The sequence below is a fragment of the Papilio xuthus genome, unplaced genomic scaffold (genome assembly GCF_000836235.2).
Source record: "Papilio xuthus unplaced genomic scaffold, Pxut_1.1 DF827680.1, whole genome shotgun sequence".
NCBI classification, from domain to species: Eukaryota; Metazoa; Arthropoda; class Insecta; order Lepidoptera; family Papilionidae; genus Papilio; species Papilio xuthus.
The window spans coordinates 6,059,128-6,081,836 of record NW_013530969.1 but is presented as its reverse complement, the minus strand read 5'-3'; the positions used below and the strand labels follow the sequence as shown (position 1 = coordinate 6,081,836).

Sequence of the window (22,709 nt, the reverse complement as noted above, 5' to 3'; positions counted from 1 at the left end):
TTATGTATTAGAATTCTCATGAAATTATGTATAAGTTTATAATAGTAGCTTTTAAGTATACGTTTCATTGTTGTTTATGAGACCAAAATCTCTGAATAAAACATATCATCCCTGTCTTTTTCAAAAAAGACGGAATTTGGCCTCAGAAACCTACGGAAGTAACGCAAACATTATACATACAGCGAGCAGGGACATATAGCGAGCTGATGATGATATTATATTAATCTTATGATTTACTGTATCTTTAGAGACTAGCTGTCGCCCGCGGCTCTATCCGGAATTTAAATAAAAATAGTAATCTATGTGTTCTTCAAAACTATATTTATATTTATGCCAAATCTAATTGAGAACCGTTCAGACGTTCTGGAAATGTCTTCAAACAAACATCCATCCATCTAAATATTCGCATTTATAATATTAGTAAGATTAGTAAGAAATAAGATATAGTAATAAGTCGACAAAAACTACACTAGATGTAATAAACTCTATGCTGACGGAAAATATATTATGCAAAATAATAACAAAGTTGGTGCAATACTTTACATAACATTCACTACGAAGTTCCGTAGTCAAATGTGGGTCGGCAGAGATATAAAGTAATACATCGATCTGAACCAGGCTTAGGCTTAAAGATGTCGCGGTCAGTGTGTTACTCACGTAATCGAATTTGATTATAAATTACAAGAATCAAATACGGAAAGTGAAAACAATATTCATAACTATCATTTTTAGTACCGAAATTAAGAGTTTTTTCTAAGGAGATGTGATAAAAGTTTTCTGTGTGTTTTGGTTATAGAAACCTATGATTCATCATCTTCAGCACACTATACGTTCCCACCGAGGGGCTCGGAGCCTACCCTAAGTTAAGGGTGATTAGGCCATAGTCAACCACGCTGGCTAAGTGCGGCTTGGTTGACTTCACACATATCTTTGAATTTCTTCCCAGAAATGTGCAGGTTGCATCACGATATTTTCCTTCTCCGTAAGAACGTCGGATAAATGTACATATATAAATCGGAGATCGAAAACACATTGGTACATGGCGGGATTCGAACCCAGGACCTGCTGATTGTAAGTCAAGTGCTTGACTACTGAGCCACCGACGCTATGATTGTTTTCGATGAAATGTGTTGTTTAATATAACTTAATCTATTATATATAATTAAAAATATTGTAAAGTTTGTATGTAATTTTCTAAAAAAAAATATGTAAAATTTTTGTCCATCTGTCTGCAAATTTGAGTTTGTATCGCGTAATCTTTGAAACGAATGGACCGATTTTGATGTGACTTGGATTGAAAGGCAGCTGATGTATACGGGAGTAACTTAGGCTATTTTCAATTTCGCGCTGACGAAGTTGGTGGGAACCGCTAGTCTACTAAATCTAACAGTAGTATCATGTCTGTTCTTTGTACATGAGAAAACGATCCTAACATTCCTTAACTTGTTAGAAATTGACCACAAAATACTGTAATGGTTTGCTTTGGGGAAATAATTAAGTGGGGTCGAGTGGCGCCCCCATTTAATTGCGATCATTACGTTAGATTGCTTCTCATTCGCAATAAAATTCTCACTCTTAATTTTCGAGGGAATGTAATTTATTTTAACATTTAATTTTTACAAAATATTTGAGAGTTTCACATAATATTGTGCGCTTCGCCAGCGTGGTTGACTATAGCCTAGTCACCCGTGACTTAGGGTAGACTCCGAGCTCCTCAGAGGGGACGTATGACGTGATGATAAGTTTAGAATGTTCAAAGTACTAAGCCGAACATATTAATTCAATTTTCAAGTTAAATTAGTACGGGTTAACATACTCTGTAACCGCAACCTTTTCTGATCGGACGTCTGATATGGTATTTTGGTACAATTTATATAAATAAGCAGTAAATTCTCAGACAAATTCGCTAGTAATAAGAAACTTTCATTTTCATCCTTAAAATATAAGGTAACTTTTGGAAAAACTTCTTGCAACTATTTCTGATGCTTTAACCTTTTTTAACATATTACCTTTTCTTATTATTTAATAGAAATATATTTCAACCGAAATATTAGTCCAACTTTTTCTATACAAAAAATTGTCATAACACTCCGCGGAAAATACGAATAGAAATACTTCACTTGTTAAAATGAGTTCAATCATCTAAAGGTATGCATCCATTGGCCCGCGCCGGACGCACCGTACGTACGGATAAAACAGATTTGCTTTGTCTTATGCGATGCGGATGTTGGACGCAGGCTATCATACAAAGCAAACTAAAATCCGGTGCGTCCTGCGCGGGCCAATGGACGCGTACCTTAAACTGCATGTACACGGCATCAATATGACATATGTACACCCAATGCGATACTCATAACCCTCTTATCATCATCAGCGCACGTCCCCACCTAGGGGCTCGGAGCATACACTAAGTTAAGGGTGATTAGACCATAGTCAACCACGCTTGCCAAGTGCGGGTTGGTTGACATAACACATATCTTTGAACTTCTCAGATATGTGCAGGTTGCATCACGATGTTTTCCTTCACCGTAAGAACGTCGGATAAATGTACATATGTAAATCGGAAATCGAAAAACACATTGGTATATGGCGAGATTCGAACCGAGGACCTGCAGATTGCAAATAAAGTGCTTGACCCCTGACCCACCGACGATGAAAAAATATTTTAATGATAATAGACATAATGTCTACCCTGTTGAGTCGAGTGTTGGTATCTCATTAGTAAATTTGACGAGAGACTGGAGCTTTATCCAATTATTACAATATAGCCGTACATTGTGCAAATTGAATTTCAATCATAATTAGAATTCTGCATAACAAGCTAAGTTAGACTCGGTTAGAATTGAATTTAGCATTTGGTATACAAAATTCAGAATATTTCAATATAAATTGGATTGCTCTTTCAACAATTTCATTATGTTTTTAATAATCTTATTAGGATAGGTTTTCGTTGCAACATATAAAATATTCTATTATATTCCTAAAAATAATAAAATGGACGACAATATCTTTTCTTAAATTTGTGTCGACAATCTTTATATATATAATTCTTCTGTGAGTGTGTATGTCACTGAACTTCTCTCAAAGGACTGGACCGATTTTGATGATTGTTTTTGTGTGTTCAAGGGGATCTGGGAATGGTTTAGATTCACAATTTTGTCCGCTGGACAATGTTTTTTTAATTCATTTTTAATTTATTAGTAGTTGTTGATTTTGGAATGTTTTACATTGGATCCGACAGACGGCGCTACCATCGCAGTGTCAAATTTTAAATAATATTCGAATTAAAGACGTGTAGACAGGACAACGTCTGTCGGGTCCGCTAGTCTTTATATATATATAATTCTTCTGTGAGTGTGTATGTCACTGAACTTCTCTCAAACGACTGGACCGATTTTGATGAAATTTTTTGTGTGTGTTCAAGGGGATCTGGGAATGGTTTAGATTTACAATTTTCATCAAATATTAACTTCATATTAATTTATTCAAATTGAACACGTGTAGACAGGACAACGTCTGTCAGGTCCGCTAGTAACAGTATAAATCTTATCTTACTATGCGAATGTTTAGATGGATGGATGGATGTTTGTTTTAAGGTACCTTCAGAACGACCGAACTGATATCGATGAAATTTGACATAGATGTAAAACATAGTCTGGAAGAACACATAGGCTACTTACTAAGTTAAAAGCTAATCATTCCAAAAGCACATTTTCTTTTGTTACTAGAACTTTCTAATATCTTAGATACCTTTCTTGGAATAATTCGCAAAAATATTCCATTAATATGATAAGCCGAACGCTCCAAAAACATTTCCAATTATCTCCAAATATATTAAGCAGACAATGCAACGTGACAGTACCAGCCACTCCTTACGACAATGGATACTGATGCTTAGATATTATTACGAGTAGAAAAACATTTAACGCGATAAAAATGTCTTGAATAATACGTTTATTTGACCTTTTTCTTACTTCTCAAGTAATGGATGTAACTGTTAAGTTGAGATAAGTATTCTTGTCTTCATGTAAGTTACTAAAGCCTTAATTTATAAATATAAAAAAAAAACAAACGTACGAACATATATATTTGATTGCTCTTTAAAATACAACTAATCTTAATTATTACTAATATTATAAATGTGAAAGTTTACATGTACGGATGGATGTTTGTTTCAAGACATAAAACGACTTAACGGATTTAGTTGAAATTTGGCAAAGATGTAGAACATAGTCTGGAAGAAAACATACTCTTCTTACTAAGTTTACATTTAATAAGGCGCGGACAGAGTCGCAGGCGACAGTTCGTAAATTTAATATTCATAAAAATGAAAAGCAATATTAATGATATTAAACATTAAGTATAGTAGCAATACTGCAAAGAATCTATACTAATAAAGCGGAAGAGTTTGTTTGTTTGTTTGTTTAAACGCGCTAATCTCTGGAACTACTGGTCCGATTTGAAAAATTCTTTTTTTGTTGGATAGTCCATTTATAAAGGAAGGCTTTAGGCTATATAAAATTACGCTGCAACCAATATTTTTTTTTAATTCCGCGCGAACGGAGTCGCAGGCGACAGCTAGTAATTTAAATGGCTTTAAAGAAAACTTTCTTCAGACGCGCAAACAATAAATTATAACGAAAACGGTACAATGACTATTACTTAGTAATTAATCGTTTTTTATAATAAAAGTTGATGAAATATGATTCTTTATTACTCCTACCAAGTTGTAATTATTATGTTTCCTGCAGCAGGCCTATCATAGACAAATCTCAAAAGAGTAACGATTAAATTGTATATTAAGTTTTGCGTTAATTGAGTTAATTGCCACTTTAAGTTAAAGAAATTATGTTACCCTTAAAATACAATTAGACACTGTTTAGTTAAACACGTGTTTTAACCCAGTCATTCCCAAAGTGGGCGATAACGCCCCCTTGTAGGCGCTGCAGGTCTCAAGTTGCGGGTTATAGTAAAAGTTTCGTTTCGAATTCTCCGTTAATATACATATATAGGTCACAATAATTAATTCATTTTATTTGAAGTTATAGCAGTTTTTAAATATGTGAAAATATGGGGGCGCTAAAAAAATATTTATTCTCAAAGTGGGCAGTAGACAAAATAAGTTTGGGAACCACTGTTTTAACCCTTTGAACGCCGATGTATATTATGGATGTCCAAAAGGTTATATGTTTTATCATAAATATGTATTTTCGGTATAAATTTAATTCATTTATTGGTCAAGAAGTTCGCAAACCTACGCATAATGTTTCCAATAGCTATGATTTTTCAAAAATTCGCGCCGTGCGACTATAGGGCCACGGTACAAAATGGTTGACGTACGTTTAAGCTAAAATGTATTTGAAACATTGTGTAATTTTTAAAACAAAGCCCATTAGGTTTAATTTTAACCAATTTCCTTCGATATTCATATAAAGAAATATTACCGACATCTTTATGGCATATTTCTTAACTAGTAAAGGGAAATGAAGGAAAAATTAATCTCGTTGGCCATAGATGCAATATCCTTACCCACCTTGGTACGTTACTAAACAACTTCTTACATGTAAAGTATTACTATATACTTGGTATTGACGAGTATATGTTATATTCCATACATGTAGGCGCGGCTGTGCCCTCGCAATGTGAATTTCATATTTTCTCAATAAACGCCAAAGAAGTCTGCTAGTTAATTGAAGCATAAGATGTATTTATAACTAGTGGTCGCCCGCGAATCCGTCCGCGCGCTATTAATAAAAAACTTAACTAGTAGCCTGTGTCTTCTTTCAGACTGTGTTCTATATGTATGCAAAATTTCATCCACATTCTTTGAGCAGTTCTGGATATACTTTTAAACTATCCATTCATACATCCATCCGTCTATCTTCTTGTCAGCCATGAATCGCCCACTGCTGGGCATAGGTCTCCCCTAAAGATCGTCAAGATGACCGGTCTCGTGCTACCTGCATCCAGGACGCCAGACGTTAAATATTGTTATTAGTATTAAGTATTATAATATTAGTAAGATATAAGATTTATTTTTATTCGTGTAGCAATTCCAGAATAATTTTGCAAGAACAGATTTTTTGTGAACATCTTTCATTGAAAGCACTGAACCGTGTTTGTTTTCAATTGCGTAGTACAGTTTTGTATTGTCGAGATTGCTATCCTTCCATCCAACACTCTAAAGTAACGAGAGCTTGTTTGATTTAACACGTGCCTCGCTTCAGGATTTTAACCCTTTTTGTGGCAAGATTTCTTTTTTGAAGTAAAGCAAAAAACAAAAAAAAACTAAGTTAAAAATTATTTTATAGCGATCGTATATTTTTATAAAGTTGTATGTATGGTATACAAAATGAACATAAGGGTGTACATAATACATACTGTATTGAACTCGCTTGGATGTACTAAGCGAGTCGGCGGCACTGAACGTGTTAACATTCGTAGGTTGTTTTATAAATAGCACAGAGTTCTTACTATCTACGGTTAACGGTAACCCTGAGATGAATGGATAAAGATATCAGTTTTTTTTAAATTTACATGTAACCGATACAAAGAAACAGTTACTATGCAATCGAACACCAACGCAATCATGTTAAAATTCGAGATTCGTAGGAGAACAATAAATGTTGATTAAAAAATAAACCCACGCTTTAAACTTAACAAACGATTATTGTGTAGTCACCTTCAAATTGTGTAATCCGTTCGATTGTAATTTGTCCAGATAAATCGTAAAGGCATACTAAAAGAATTCATACATAAATTAACGTGTTATTAAATAGAGATATTTGGACACTGTAAAAGTGACACTTTATTTTCAATAAAGTAAAAAATAAAATTGCGAACTGAACAGCTCCGATAACAATCTAACCAATGAAATGTCTTTACAAATAAACTCGATATGCAATTTTTTGAGTCCACTATTCATCTAGGTAAATTACAAACTGGCGGTTTATAAGGTTTTCCGGCAACATAATATACAAACATTGCGCAACGTTATCGGGTGATTAAACTTTACGACAGCCCGATGGCAACGTTTGTTAACACAATGACACTTGCACCATCCTCTGTAGGAATTCTTACTGGCCATTAAAAATAACTTTCATAACCGTATTTTTTATTATTTCTTAACAAAAAAATATTTGAAAATATTAAGTGAAGTTACCTTGTGTTTCTAAAAAATAATAATAAGCAATTTGTTAATTTTATGTTTTTTTTTGGACGAGTATGCCGCGTCAAGTAATACATTGAAACATAGATTGCGTTGTCATTGCTCGTGAATTGTTTGAATAATAATGTGGTGTTTAACTGCAACCCCCTTGCTTTCTAAAATTCACCCCCTTTTAACAACTCGTATGTAGATACCATGACTACGCAATGGAAAACAAATTAAACAATTTATGACTCGACCCCAATCATAGCTCTAATTTAAACTGCTATAAACTACGAAATGTACATATCTTGAATATATAAATACATATAAATAAAATTAGAATGTCTGTTTGTAAAAAACCGTTTTTTACTACATGTACATATATACGGTACATACACTAAAATAACAATTTTTGTCTGTCTGTCTGTTTATTCCGGCTAATCTCTTAAATGGCTAGACCGATTTTGACGGAAATTTCATTGGCAGTAGCTGGTAAGGAGATACTTAGGCTACGTTTATTTAAAAAAATCTTTTATTTTAGAAAAATAAAGTAATATTGCAATGTCCAAATACTGTCCTTTACCGCGCAGCTCAAAGACAGTATTTTATTATGTCATAAAATATACATTTTTGAATTGTTAGACGTCAATAATAAGATATTATAACTTTACGATAGGGCGTTCACGTTTTGGTACTCGTTGCATCGTGCTGAGCCCTATTAAGTGCATCCTATCGAAAGCCCACTTCCGCGCTCACCGGGAACCGTGACTGACACCCGATACCGCCGGTCAAGTTGAAGCTTCAACCCGAACTAAGTTATAAGCGCTAAGCGGGATAAGGCTTTTATTTACTTAAACTTTACATGTAGCAATGTGTAATAATAGGCGACTGATTTTCCACGACAGAAGATTACATTCTTTGGTTTCCGATATACCAAATAAAATAATCCGTCAACAATCATCCGTACATCATTAAAGTTGAAAAAAGTCTTCTTACCGTGGGTTTCTGAGAATAAAATCATCGTTGAAAATATATTATTTTTGTTTTGTCAAAGACAAAACAGAAATAATGACGATAATTTTTATAAAGAGATACTGATTTTAGAAACTCACGGTTAGTACAAACAAAGTTTAACTAAATAAACGCTTAGAAAGCCGACTTCAAAAAGGTTATAATTTTTTTTTATGTGTGTTACCGCGTAATTTTTTTAATGGTTTTTTTGATCGAAGGGTTTTGTCTGTTATGTATTTATTCAATGTAAGATACAAGAAATATTGCGTTAAAGTTAAGTGTTCAAAAGCTATAAAATTATATTAATTAAAAGTTAAATACTTATACCAGCGTATAAAATCGATTCAATGTATATAGGGGCTCAATAGTATTAGATAACGGTACAGCCACGGGTAGTTTAAAATAATGAACAAATAAAGGTCAATAACGGTACAGATCCTGCCTTCATGCCTATGATGGTTATAAGCAAGTTTACCCACGTGTAATCTCTTTTATTTAAACACATTAAAATAAGAATATTATCATGTTTTTTTACCTATTTTATAAGGTGACAAACGATCAATGGTATTCGCCAAATCAAGTCCATAATTCGCATTTGTAGATGCCTTCCTTTTAATCAAAAGATTAGACGCGCTGAAAATGCATATTACTACCTGAGTCCTGCCAAATCCATTTTATTTTCTTATCTTTTCCTACGAAATAAGTGAGTAATGTTTGCATGTTTTTAAGGCAAATTTTGTACAGTAATCTTTCTTTTTTTGGCCCCTGTCGTGTGTTGGTAGTATAGTCAGTCCCATTTTTTAAATTAACAGTTGGTTATACTTTTACAGTAGGATTAAGTTGAAACTGAACGTCGATATCTTTAGCATAATATATGCTTAGTCAAATGTAAACTGGTTACTTAACATACTCTATGTAAATTAATGAAAATAGTTTAGATAGTCACCACTTATGTTTTAGTTATCTTCCAAATTATAACATTGAATTAAAAAAAATTGTTAAAAAATTTTTATTATTTTAAAGTGAAACCTACTTGTAATAGTATCTGAAATCAATATACAAAACAGACATAATGTATGTATGTATTCACATTATGTAATACGCTAAGATGTACGTTTCAAATTCTTTTACCGTTACGATGTTACAAGACATGTAACACAGCTTTATTTTAAAGTATAAGTTTGTGGTTTACGATTTTATTTTACGAGTTTTCTCGGGTTATTTATTCATTTTATATTTACAGTTCTTTTTGACTTAATGTGCGTTTCCACTATCAACGCACTTGTATAAATATATTGCTATCCCACTCGTTCTCTTTGAAAAGACAGAGACCTGGATTTCATTATAATATTTACTACTAAGGAGCGTCGCTGGCTTAGGGGTACAGCACTTAACTTGCAATCTACAGGTCCGGGGTAGGATCACGCCTTGTACCAATGAGTTTTTCTGTTTCCGATTTACATATGTACATATATCCGACGTTCTTACGGTGAAGGAAAACATCGTGATGCAACCTGCACATATCTGAGAACTAATTCAAAGATATGTGTGAAGTCAACCAACCCGCACTTGGCTCTCGTGGTTGACTATGACCTAATCACCCCTAACTTAGGGTAGGCTCTGAGCCCCTCGGTGAGGGCCGTATACTGAGCTGATGATGATACTACTAATAACTAGGTGGGGTTTCTGTAACTCCACGTCTACGTATTTTACGCGAGGACATGGACCACTCCAGCCAACTCACCAAAGAACCTCAACAACTGACTAATATAAAACTCATATTTCTAGTCTACAAAGTTCTATGGATAATAAGATTTTCACACATTACTCTTTATTTTGTTAATACACTATCACTCGATTGATAAAGGAGAGAAACTGGCTTAATTCCCACGGTTACTTCTGAGATACGCAAGCAATTTTAATATTATAATCATTAGCATAAGGTTGAAAATTGCTTGCAAATGAATTGATAATCATTTTATTGATTGAACTATTCTACACGATATCTATTATGGCTTATTTAGTACAATAACACATAAATCTTGCAACAAAACTTACAACTTAGATCTTGTTAAAATAATAATCGTTATTACGTTCTATATTTTTGAAAAATAAAACTAAAAGACGAATTTTTGATAACAGTCTAATCTCGAATGAGTAATGAGATTGAGTGTGGCTACAAAGGTAGAGGAAGACCAAAAAAAGTATGGAATGACTGTGTGAAAGAGGATATGCGTAGGAAGGGGGTAGATTCGGATATGACGGCTGATAGAGATGTATGGAGGAGTAGTACATACTGTGCCGTCCCTCAATATGGATAAGGGCAGGTTGATGATGGTAGTCTTATCTCAAATGTCATGAAAAATGTCATGAAGGTTTATTAGGTCAAGCAGTAACTATATGAGCCCATGATGATTGTGCGTTCCGTAGGCCTAATTTAAGCCCTATTACCCACCTATTTCTTATAAGCAAAGGATAGAAAGCGGTAATGGATTTAACGGAGAAGGGGACGTATAAAAAGGGAAATTTTTTCCTTCTTTTTGTCAGCCATGAGTCGCCCACTGCTGGGCAAAGGCCTCCCCCAAAGATCGCCAAGATGACCGGTCCAGTATGATGGCCATAAATTTAGTTTTTACGCATCTGCAATTGCGGATATCTATGGGCAGTGGCCGCTTGCCCGTTTGCCACCTTATAATATAAAAAGAATATTAATGATGTGACCTCTGGAATAAAGGCATTTGTATAATCTTTTGTTTCATATCGCGGTCTCTTGTGACCTGGCAGCCGTGACCTCGGCGTCCATATTCCGCTTTTCACGTCGGAAGCGAGTCATTTTGTGCAGAGAATTGCAGCAGTTTAGAAAATTGCTCCTTCACTATACTGTTACTGACTTCTTTACACAGACTTAAATGAATCGTACAATAATATACATATTTATGGTTATTTGTGAACTAAAAGTACATTGTTAATATTAAAAGCAGGTTTAGTGAAGACACATAATTCTTTTTATATTAAAATTAAACATTCTGTTAATTTTTTTACTTATGACTGCTGATATCCTAGTACTTACACCTCTTTAGTTGTTTATATCTGAAATTACTTATTCAAAAATATATTGTTATCCCTTTCATTTTCTTTGATTAAAAAGAGATAGCAACATTTTTGACAGTCCTATTGTTAATTCATTGTTCTATATATGTAGTAGTTACATTTAGGAGTTCACCACCACTTTAATTTTACGTTTAACTTTTCTGGTTGATATATAATTACGTCATTTGCTGATGAACATAATATTAATAATAAAAAGTGCTAAAGTTTTATTTTATGGTGCAATAAATTTGCCATAACGTACCCCGTAAACTCATGCTATAAATTAGTTAATAATATATTAATTAACCTCACTTCACCCTCTTAGTTATTAGTTAGTTATTTTTTTATAGTAAGTAATAAATACATTTATTGTTGTTTCAAAGTCGTATGACTAATTTATTTGTTTGTTTCAGATTGCTGATAGTTTGTACGAGATAAAACTGGATATTCAAACATAGCCATGGATTCCGAGAGGTAAATAGTTTTCTTTTATATTATTTTATCTACTAATTAACACGAATAAAATCCTTATAAGCGTTTACAGTATAATTTAATAGTGTTGTGAAAAATCATGACAATTTAATTACATAATTAACCAGATTTAATTATTTCAATTTACAAAAGTAAACCGATTTCTTTCGTTAAATGCAATCGATTTAAAAACAGGTTATCCGATTAATGCAACTTGCAAAAAATGTGTCTCGAGAGATCCGTAATCTCAGCGGCCTTGACACGACAACAATACCTCGGAACTAGGGCTGCCAACTTTCAAGAAACGTACAACACACAAAGAAACAACGAATAACGAATTGTCAACTCTTAATTTCTTCGTGGTTTAAAACAAAAAAGATGCGATGTCCACTGTTGATTTGTATCCATTCCGTTCCATCACCAAAATCTACTTTTGACACAGGGAACGACACACGTTTTTAAAACAGAGATGATATAGATTTTGGTCTAAGACATTGTCTCCTTGTTTCTCTCGAACTCGTATTTGAATATGCATTATACAAACTTGAAATTCGTGGCAAATCTGCCAGTTGGCAACCCTGGCGCGTGGAAAAATTCGAGAGTTGCGACACGGTACAATTTACTCTTATTCGTAATCGTTCGAGGTAACGCATCTTTACAATAAAAGCCTCGGAACATTTTACTGGTATGGACTCAAATTATATGCTCAATTATTTTAGGGATCTTTCAATTTTAAAGCAATTAAATTGATACGGTTAAATTGAAGTTTAATAACTATTAATATAGAGATATTAATAAATTACTATGAAATATACTCTTTGTTACAAGAGTGCAATCAAATTCAACAGATTATAAATCGAATTACGATATTAAATAACAGTGGTAGAGCCCGCTTTAACATCTTCGCACGAATTGTCCCGGCTCGCCCGGTGAAATACTACGACCACACAGAAGACAGGCGTCAAGTGGAAGTAATTCCGCGTTTCGTCTGATGAGTGTGTGTCTCGGAGGTATAATTTAGTCCTCTCTCCCATCCCACCCTTTTTCTTATAAGGAAAGGATGGGAAGTGGAAGTGGACTTTTCGTATGAGAGGATGCATGGATAGGGAAAATATTTTCTCTCTGTGCATCCTCTCCTCCGTCGATTAAAGGTAGTCAACGCGTATGCAATTGCGTATGTCTATGGGCAACGGCCACTTCGCTATTTCAGCGTTTTTAGGTGGCCGCTCGCTCGTTTGCCACCTTGCGATATAAAAAAAAAATCAAAATAAACGGTCTATATAATGAGAATAATATATTTCTAAGAATTAAGTAACACTTAGAGATTAATACGATTATTTTCCATTGTATATCGTAGTGTTACTAGATGAATCTAGGCCACCTAAACCATAGCGATTTATCTCTGTATACTGTAGCACGTTTCTTGCATTAAGTGGCCATATCTAACCTTCGTAAATATCAATAACGCCATCTGTAGTAAATGTGGTCATGTCTATACGAATTCCTTGTGATTATGGCCAATACCATTTAACCGATTTTTTTTGTTATATAGTTTTATTCCTTTGTAGAAAGATAGAGTTTAATAAAAGTAGATATGCCATTTCTAGTAAGTTTTTTTTTTGTATCATAAGGTGGTACGAGCGAGCGGTCACCTGAAATGGCTGAAATAGCGAAGTGGCCGTTGCCCATAGACATACGCAATTGCATACGCGTTGACTACCTTTAATCGACGGAGGAGAGGATGCACAGAGAGAAAATATTTTCCCTATCCATGCATCCTCTCATCCGGAAAGTCCACTTCCACTTCCCATCCTTTCCTTATAAGAAAGAGAATGGGAAAGGAAAGATGACTATATAAGGCTTCAGGGACGCACGCACACTCATTAGAAACGCGGAATTGCTTCCATTTGACGCCTGTCTTCTGTATGTTCGTGGTATTTCACCGGGCAAGCCGGGCCAATTCGTGCGAAGATGTTAAAGCGGGCTCTACCACTGTTAACTCTACCACTACAAAGTGATGTAAGTCCATTTTCTTTTGTTTCGAGATAATTAAAGGTTACTATATTTGTTGATTTAAAAATACAGGCAAATTATATGAGGTCTGGCATTGTTTCTATTATTTTATCAACATTTAATATGTTTATATAAATTTGTTTTTGGCTAATTAGACTACGATAACACATATTTACGTGCTGTTAATGGACTTACACCACTTTCATAATAAACGGTCCATATATTAGTCTGTACAATGAGAGATTATCGTAAACTTTGACCTATGTCAAAATAACTTCTAAACTTCTTTCGATTATTTAACTATACAACTAAACCTATAATTAACTTACCACAAAGATCATAAAAGTTACATTAAATTATAACATATCAATTCTATTGTTTAGAAAATTATCTAACTGTATTCGTATCACTTCCTATAGCCTCGAAATAAATCACAAGTAACTTCAATCTGTTTAATTGCGTGCGCACGCGCAGTCAAATTAATAATCGTTACATAAAATGCAGTGGTACTTTCGTTGTGCGCAGGCGCAGCGCAGTGCCCTGTTGATTTGAGTGCTACCGGGTGACGATATTGTTATTGTAGGGTGACCATGAACATATATAAATATAGTTTAATTTGACCATGGATATCTAGTTTTCATTATTTCTCAAAGATCTCATGGTCATAATATTCAGTTATGCAGCTCAGATCCTTAATTCAAATTATATAGCATTGTATACGTAATATACATAAGTATTTTTAAATAATGTATAATTACAGTAAATTGCAAATAGCTCAATTTTTTATGAACAAAAGAAACCGAGTCTTGATACAACATGATCCTTTAAAAATAATTAAAATTACTGTCACCGTAGTAAGTAATCTTACGCAAGATGGCGCCGGCGCACTCGTAAGTGCTCGGATGTCGGTCCTGGCAATGTTATTATTGTTTAAATTTGCATTATTGCGCCATTCGCAATAAAGTCTACGGTGGCATCGAATAAATATATAGACCCATTTAAATGGCCTTTAAATCTAATATTTATTATGATTCATTTTGAAATTGGAAGATTTAATAATAATTCATCGAATGTAATTTCATTTCATATTGATGATTTGAAGGAAAAAGATATTAATGTCTATTCACACACACTCGTACACTAACTGGCAATACAAAACAGTCCTAGCCAAGCCAAGTCAGTGATACTGTCTTACTGTACTGACCTAATATAAATATTGCTTTAAGTTGTAGATAGTTTGTAAAGAAGCGATAATTCAGCGCAATTCAGAAGTCCCGCATCAGTCCCATATCACTTCATCATTATCAGCTCACTATACGTCCCCACCGAGGGGCTCGGAGCCTACCCTAAGTTAAGAGTGATTAGGCCCTAGTCAACCACGCTGGCCAAGTGAGGATTGGTTGACTTCACACATATCTTTGAATTTCTTCTCAGATATGTGCAGGTTGCATGTATTACATTATATGTAAGGTTGCATGCAGGATAAATGTACATATGTAAATCGGAAAATCGAAAATCACATTGGTACATGGCGGGATTCGATCCCAGGACCTGCAGATTGCAAGTCAAGTGCTTGACCACTGAGCCACCGACGCTCGACCCATATCACTTGTTTTTACAAAAACAATGTAATAATATTTAATCAAAATTGAATGTTTGGTTCCTTAGGGTACTAAAATGTTAAACAGTTTGAACCATCTAATTACAGTGTAGTTCCGCAGAGTATTCTAGATAATATTAGCTTAATTTAGACGACAATTGCAGTCTGCGGTTGCAATACGAAGTGCCGACTCTCGGTTTCAATTTGCATTTTGTGAAACATATGAACATTATTGCGAAATAGATTTTCATATCGTATTCAATGTGTAGTCAATTTTGTATGAAATGGATAGATGGATGTATGGATTCATGGATGTTTGTATGACGGTATCTGGAGAACGGCTGTATGGATTTCACTGAAATTTGGTACATATGTAGAACATAGTCTCTAGAATCACGGGCGACTGCTAGTAAGTAACTATTGTCAAAATATTAGGAGATATTGAATAAACTTTAGTATAAAAAGTTAACCATAGGATTAGTTTATCTTATGAAAACATTCCAGAAAATTCACTAATAGCTAATTCCAACACCATGTCAGATAGTGCTTAGAAAAATAGAGAGATATCTTAACAATGCTCTTTAGTTGGTTGGATTTTGTGTATCTTCATACAACCAGTACTTAGCTAAAGTAGAACGCGTTCACTTCGGACATAAGTCACGGTGGCGAAAGTGCGTCCCGGCTGCGGTTAGCACGTGCTCTGAATAGTACATTGAACGGTAACAAATGTGTCGCACACAATGTTATTGATTTGGACAATACGCATAATGACCGGGCGGATAATGATCATGCAATGAAAAGAAGCATCTGAAGAAATGATTTTTACACTATTGCATGTTAAATTAAAACAGAAATAACCCTTAATGATGATATAAAAATTTATCCTTAACTAGGTATTCTGTACTATACCGTAATAAACAATTTGTCCGTAACTCGTGTATTTGTGTACATGTATAATTATTCTGGAAGTGACATCAAATCGTCATTATCATTACGTGTTTGCAGGTAAATTAAGTCTCATTAAAATCTATCATGAACTGTTTTAAATTGGTACGACAATTAAAAATATACTAATTATAGCTTAGTAGAATCTTTAAACGTAAGTTTTCACTGGCGAAACCACGGCAAATATGTGATTGATAAACGCATTAATACAAATGTCAATCGAGGTTCAGGCTAAACGCTATCTGCGCTCGGCCACCTCAAGCCCGGTGAAGCTGTAAATGCCTCTTCAAGGCAAACAGTGATTACTTAGTCACAAAAAAAATATAGATGTAAGAAATAACAATAGATAATAACTCTCAAACTAACATGATAAATGTATAAATTATAAAAACATGGCTTTGCTATATTTATGGTAGCAGTTCTCTGGAGCTATGTGACAGGAATGAAACGTGCCAAACTCAAAGCGAATCATTATTTATAGCTGTAACGTTTTTGAAATATTTACCAAAAACAACAACAGTTGTCAGAATATTCGCTTTGCAATATAAATTCAAACAAGAATCTCTCGCCTGATGTAAAAGGTTCTGGTAACGTGGTTACTTTTGTCAGAAAATGCCATAAACGAAAAAAACATGACAATTACCGTACGAACAGTGGTAGAGCCCGCTTTAACATCTTCGCAAAGTGGAAGCAATTCCGCGTTTTGTCTGTTGAGTGTGCGTCCCGGAGCCCTCATTTAGCCCTCTTTCTCTTCCTTTTTCTTGTAAGGAAAGGATGGGAAGTGGAAGTGGACTTCCCGGATGAGAGGATGCATAGGGAGGGAAAATGTTTTCTTTCTGTGATTGATTTTAGTTGGCCGCTCGCCCGTTTGCCACCTTATGATATAAAAAAAAAGAAGAAGACTTGGTCACAGTGGTTTTGGTATTGCTAGGAGGGCGCTAGTGAGCTATTATTTAGTTTGATTTATGCCCACCGTGTCAAATATCCTTGTCTATAATTGTTGAAGGAGATATTCAAAATTCAGAAGCCCTTGAAGAAGAATTTATCCCTTGGGAAATTATTAAGATTACAAAGTAGTCAAAGTCTTCCTTTTGCTTTGAGTAATTTTTCATCAATCGTTCATATGAAAGTTATTTTGTTCATAAAAGATATGATCAATCTAAACACACCTATATTTTATAAAAAATAAATTAAATAATTTATGAAGAAAGGTAGTCAATATTTTTCTTTTGAAGGTCATCTTTACCATCATCATCATCATAATTCAGCATTTCTATTTTTTTTATATCAACGTGGCAAACGAGCGAGCGGCCACCTGAAATCGCTGAAATAGCGAAGTGACCGTTGCCCATAGACATACGCAATTGCATATGCGTTGCCTAGCTTTAATCGACGGAGGAGAGGGTGCACAGAAAGAAAATATTATAAGTCAGTTCCTTATAAGAAAAAGGGTGGGATGGGAAAGAGGACTAAATTAGGCCTCCGGGACACACACTCATCAGAGGAAACGCGGAATTGCTTCCACTACACGCCTGTCTTCTGTGTGGTCGTGGTATTTCACCGGGCGAGCCGGACCAATTCGTGCGAAGATGTTAAAGCGGGCTCTACCACTGTTGTTCAGATTTTTTCATCTGCTGGTCAATATAAGTCGTCATCTACCCGTTCGGCTGGTGGTCTAATCTTTACCCTTCCCGTGTCTACCATTCTGTCATATTTTTTACCATATAATATCCTAATACCAATCGTGACATTGATGTTATTACCTTACAGTTGACATGACCCGTATTAAAAATGTCACTTAAATGTTCTTACTGGACCAAAACTAGTACTATAACATTAACTAGGTTAAAAGTTCATCTTACAATTACGTTGTAGTCGCATCTGACATGAGAAGGTTAATATGATTTGCTTTGTTTTTGATGTGAAAGCCTTTTATAACGGATAGCATACATTTTACTGCAGCCCGCATGACTATTTGAAGCGCTATTTCCACGTGAACATAAAGAGGACAATACCAACAATGGACTTACGATTTATGGACCTGTTCCACTTTTGTTATTAGCGTTGGAATTTTGTTTTTATGTTGGCAATCATGGGAAGTAATACACCGTTGGTAATGAAAAAATATTTCGTAAATTATCGTTTAACGTCTAAACGTACATTCTTACTAATGTTACTTCTAATATTATAAATGCGAATGTTTAGATGGATGAATGTTTGTTAGAAGGTTTAACAGCTCAACGCATTTTGATGAAATTTGGCATAGATGTAGAACATAGTCTAACACATAGACTACTTATTAAGTTTTTTTTAACTTACACAGACGACAGCTAGTAGCTCATAATAAACATAGATATAATATGTTTGTAGCCCTCGGAGACATACTGAAGATTTAAATAGATAAAAAAATGAGTCCTTTGTTAACGACAGTTGGACCGACAAAAGCGACTAAAACTGAAATAGATACGGGCCGCAGGATATTGTAGACCGCAACACCTTACCATCTGAATAGTACATTTTTTTTCTTTGTTGTTATAAAACATTTAACACTTTCACTGCTATGACATGTAGACCAAAATGACATTGAACATTTAAAAATACTTATGTAGACATTTTTTGATAACATCAGTTTTTATTATTATTCTCATTTGAATTAATTTGATACGAAGACAAGCGTAAAGTAATTAGTCACAATAGGTAAGTTGCACACGTCTAGTTAAACCGAGGTTAATCATATATATCTTTTGAACTTAAATACATCCGAGTATTTAAGATAAAATACATTCTACAGGAAACAAAAATAAAACTATTATAAAAATAAAAACCGGAACTTTGAAGTGATAAAAAAACGACAATAATTTATATAAAAGCCATTACAAATTAAAAATGAAACATAAAAATATTTTACTTTTCTAAATTTAAAACTGTACTGTTTTTATATTAAGACCCCTTTTCCATTAAGTCTATTTCTATGGATCTCGGGCGTGCTTGTTTAATTGCTCATAGAACGCATATAGTCACGATAGTGGAAGAAGGGTCTAAAAGTGTACTAGATCGTGCAGGAAGTGAGGCATTACGTCACAGCAACTGAACTAGGAAATGTTCCGAGACGCGATATCTTTACACACGCGTTGAGATGTCCAGTTGGACAGCGAGCATTGCTCACTTATTTATTTATCGATTTACAGACGGCACAGCTTATGTAAAAACAATGATCATTTACATAGAATGTACAAGACTTGGATAGCAGATGAGATAAAAAATAACTAACCTAGTTATCGTACACGATGTTATTTTTAAGTAGTATAATCAAGGAATTAGTATCCCAATCTCCCATGAATTGCCTTGCTAAATACGTGAGCCTCGGCTTTGATGACATGGTCATGAACCTTTGTTACACGTGCGCAAAATGCTGTCAATATTTCCATGCATCTGTTGTCAAATTATGACGTACTTAGAAGTAAAACAATGAAGCTTTAATTATATAAAAATCAACTCGATCGCGTGCTGATTTGGTTGGTGCAACCATCATTACCTTGGCAGTTGCTTAGTATAATGATATTCGTTACAAGGCACATCTGCCAGCGGAAGTATCGGATGCCACCTGTCGCGCCGCACCCGCCGTACACCCGTCGGGCACTCAACCGCGACCAACAGTCACCGGTTTGGTACCATTCAAATAATAATTCGATTTTAATTTATCTTTTTGAAAACTTTAAAAACAAGTTTTATTTAAATTGGTAAATAAGATAAGAGTTTCATATACATAGCAAATTAAAGTAAGAAACTCAACAAAGTCCGTAGACATTTTAGGCACTACGCAGAAGGTGTTGTGTTTTTGTTTCGGTTTCGGACATGAATATTAAATTGCACAGCTGTCTTTTTAAGGAGCAAGGACGTATGAACACATCGCCGCAATATGACCAAACTAGGAATCGACCTTTCACGTTTACACATTTAGACAGTAATTGCAATTACAAACTTTTATAAAAGTTTACTATTTTACATACTTTTTAGTAGCTTAACTTATCTGACACCATTTTTATTTTATAACAAATTTATTATGTTTTGATAAAAAAATGTTTGTTTGCAGTCGGAGCGAATCGGCATTGAACAGTCCGACGGAGCCGGATGTGTCGCTGGCCGCCTCCCTCACCGACCCTCTTGAAGCTCACACTCTGGATGAAGCGCGGCGAACCATAAGGTATTAAAGTAGTCCTATTAAGTTAATAAGTTTAATTGGTTAATCATATTTCACGATATCTGTATTCGCTATAGCTGTTGTGTTAGGAGTGAGAACAATTATAAATTTGTAATTGGTTTTCCAGGGATTTGCGCATGAAGTACCGCGCCCAAGCCCACCAACTGATGACATGGCGTCGCGCACATCGCACTCAAGAAGAGTTAGTCACGCGCTTGCAAAGGGAGAAAGCGGAACAGTTGAAGTCGCTGTCAAGTCAACTTCTACTCTTCGAGTCGAGATTGGTTCGAAAGCAGAAAGAGATAACCAACATGCTTGCGCTCAGGGAAACCATTATAATGAAACAGCAAAAAGTCATTGAGACGTTGCAATCAAAGCTGCACGAAAATGGCATAGAACTGGCTCAACAGATCCCAGATTTTCGTGATATGCTGCAAGATACACATATTACTGGCGATTTTGATTCATTGAACGACTCAGATTCTGCTGTCATAATGGAAGACGTAGATTCCGACTGCAGTAATCTCCCACTCGTACCCCGATTCAGGTCCGCAAATCCTGACAGTGTTACTGTAGTTCGATCCATTTCTGATGCCATAGATCCAAACATTAAGTACAGCGTCGTCAGGCGTTCTAATGGCTTTCTACGAAGGCCCGAAATACTAGAAACAGTATACAGTGTGGAAGAAGAAGCCGATGGAGATTCCACTAAAGGGTTGAGTGCACAGAACAGCACCGAGAAAGAATTGAAAGATATGAATAAAACTGACGAACAGAAGTACAAGGAGACAAATAGTCTGCTTGCACAAAGACGGGACAACTTTAGAATGAGAAGTCTTGTATTGACTGCGGAAGTCAAAAGCATAGATTCTGATAAAGATGTACCTAAGCCCAAAGCTAAAGAAGTCTGGTCCTATACTTATGTGCCAAAAAGGATGATGCCGGCGAACGATTCCGACGAGGAAGTGACTTCCAACGCTGAAAGCGATGAAGGTGAACAGGAATCTAGGTCGAACCCCGTGGTGACTTACAATCGAGTCATGTCCAACCACAGGAATGTAACCAAACCAAAAGATGTCAAATACAAAAGGATAAATAAAGCTAAATCGAAAAGTTTGGAAGAATTGAGAGGCAGACTAAAAAATTGGGTAGAAAAAGGTAACAAGCTTTCAGGAATCCCGTTAGAGCACGCACAGAGCTACGCTTAAATTTAATTAAAGTTCCTTTTTAAATAAATTTTCTCTTTGAAATGCAAGTGAATAATTTAAACTCATAGAGTTTGTGAATTTGCTTTAGAGAGACTGTCATTAGTTATATACAAAATCCGCTTACGTTAATTACATTCACAAATTATGTCTTTAAAATTTGTAGTATTTTAAGAGATTGTATGAAAAATATATTTTCCGTGAGATAATAAATGAGTCTATTTTCAACATAAATAGTTCAGTGAACGTTTGATAATATAGAATACTTTAGTAAAAGCAAATTCCAATATTCTTGATATCGCAACTTTTGTAAATATCTTTCTATAAAAATGTTAAAGCTTGAAAAATCATGTATACTTTTACATTGATATTTAATATTAAGGCTGTGCATATATTTGTGCTATACCTAAACTATTATATATTTATATTATGTATTTATGTAAATTCCTACAATAGCCGTTTTTACTCTGATTTTTTTTCTATATCACAAGGTGGCAAACGAGCGAGCGCTGAAATAGCGAAGCGACCGTTGCCCATAGTCATACGCAATTGCATATGCGTTGCCTACCTTTAATCGACGGAGGAGAGAATGCACAGAAAGACAATTATTTGTATTGTTTGATGTCGAATATCTTCAAATACAAAGTTTTCTTCGCAAATATATTTCAAGTATTTACTTATTAATATTACATATGAATTTATTTAATTAGAGAAATTTATATTTTCGTAGACTTGGAATTTTCATACTGTGATGCATCAGTAAACTCAAAAAAAAATGTAGTCACCGAAAAAATTTAAATGTTTATATAATAAGATATTTAGTCATTGTTGTAATAGAAATATAATAGATTATTTAAAATTTGGTATTCAAAAATATTTTTTGAAAATACTGCTTTTACTTAATGCGAAAAATGTCATTTAGAAATTTTGTATTTGACTGTTCTATGTGCTTAAATTACATAAAAACCTGCAATTTCAATAAATACATATAGAATTACATAATATATCTTGGTGCCAATTTAT

At 34.5% G+C, this 22,709-nt stretch overlaps 1 protein-coding gene across 2 annotated transcripts in view; it reads left to right on the top strand.

The window, feature by feature from the left end:
- The window catches only part of LOC106116996 (uncharacterized), a 62,847-nt gene extending 40,626 nt beyond the window's left edge, over positions 1-22,221 (top strand). For both annotated transcript variants that reach the window (XM_013311062.1, XM_013311063.1), the window contains exons 2-4: positions 11,665-11,725; positions 20,374-20,484; positions 20,609-22,221. In XM_013311062.1, the coding sequence (XP_013166516.1) occupies positions 11,712-11,725; positions 20,374-20,484; positions 20,609-21,689 (1,206 nt within the window). In that variant the 5' untranslated portion in view covers positions 11,665-11,711 and the 3' untranslated portion in view covers positions 21,690-22,221. The remainder of the gene's footprint in view (positions 1-11,664; positions 11,726-20,373; positions 20,485-20,608) is intronic.
- The last annotated feature ends 488 nt before the right edge of the window (positions 22,222-22,709 follow it).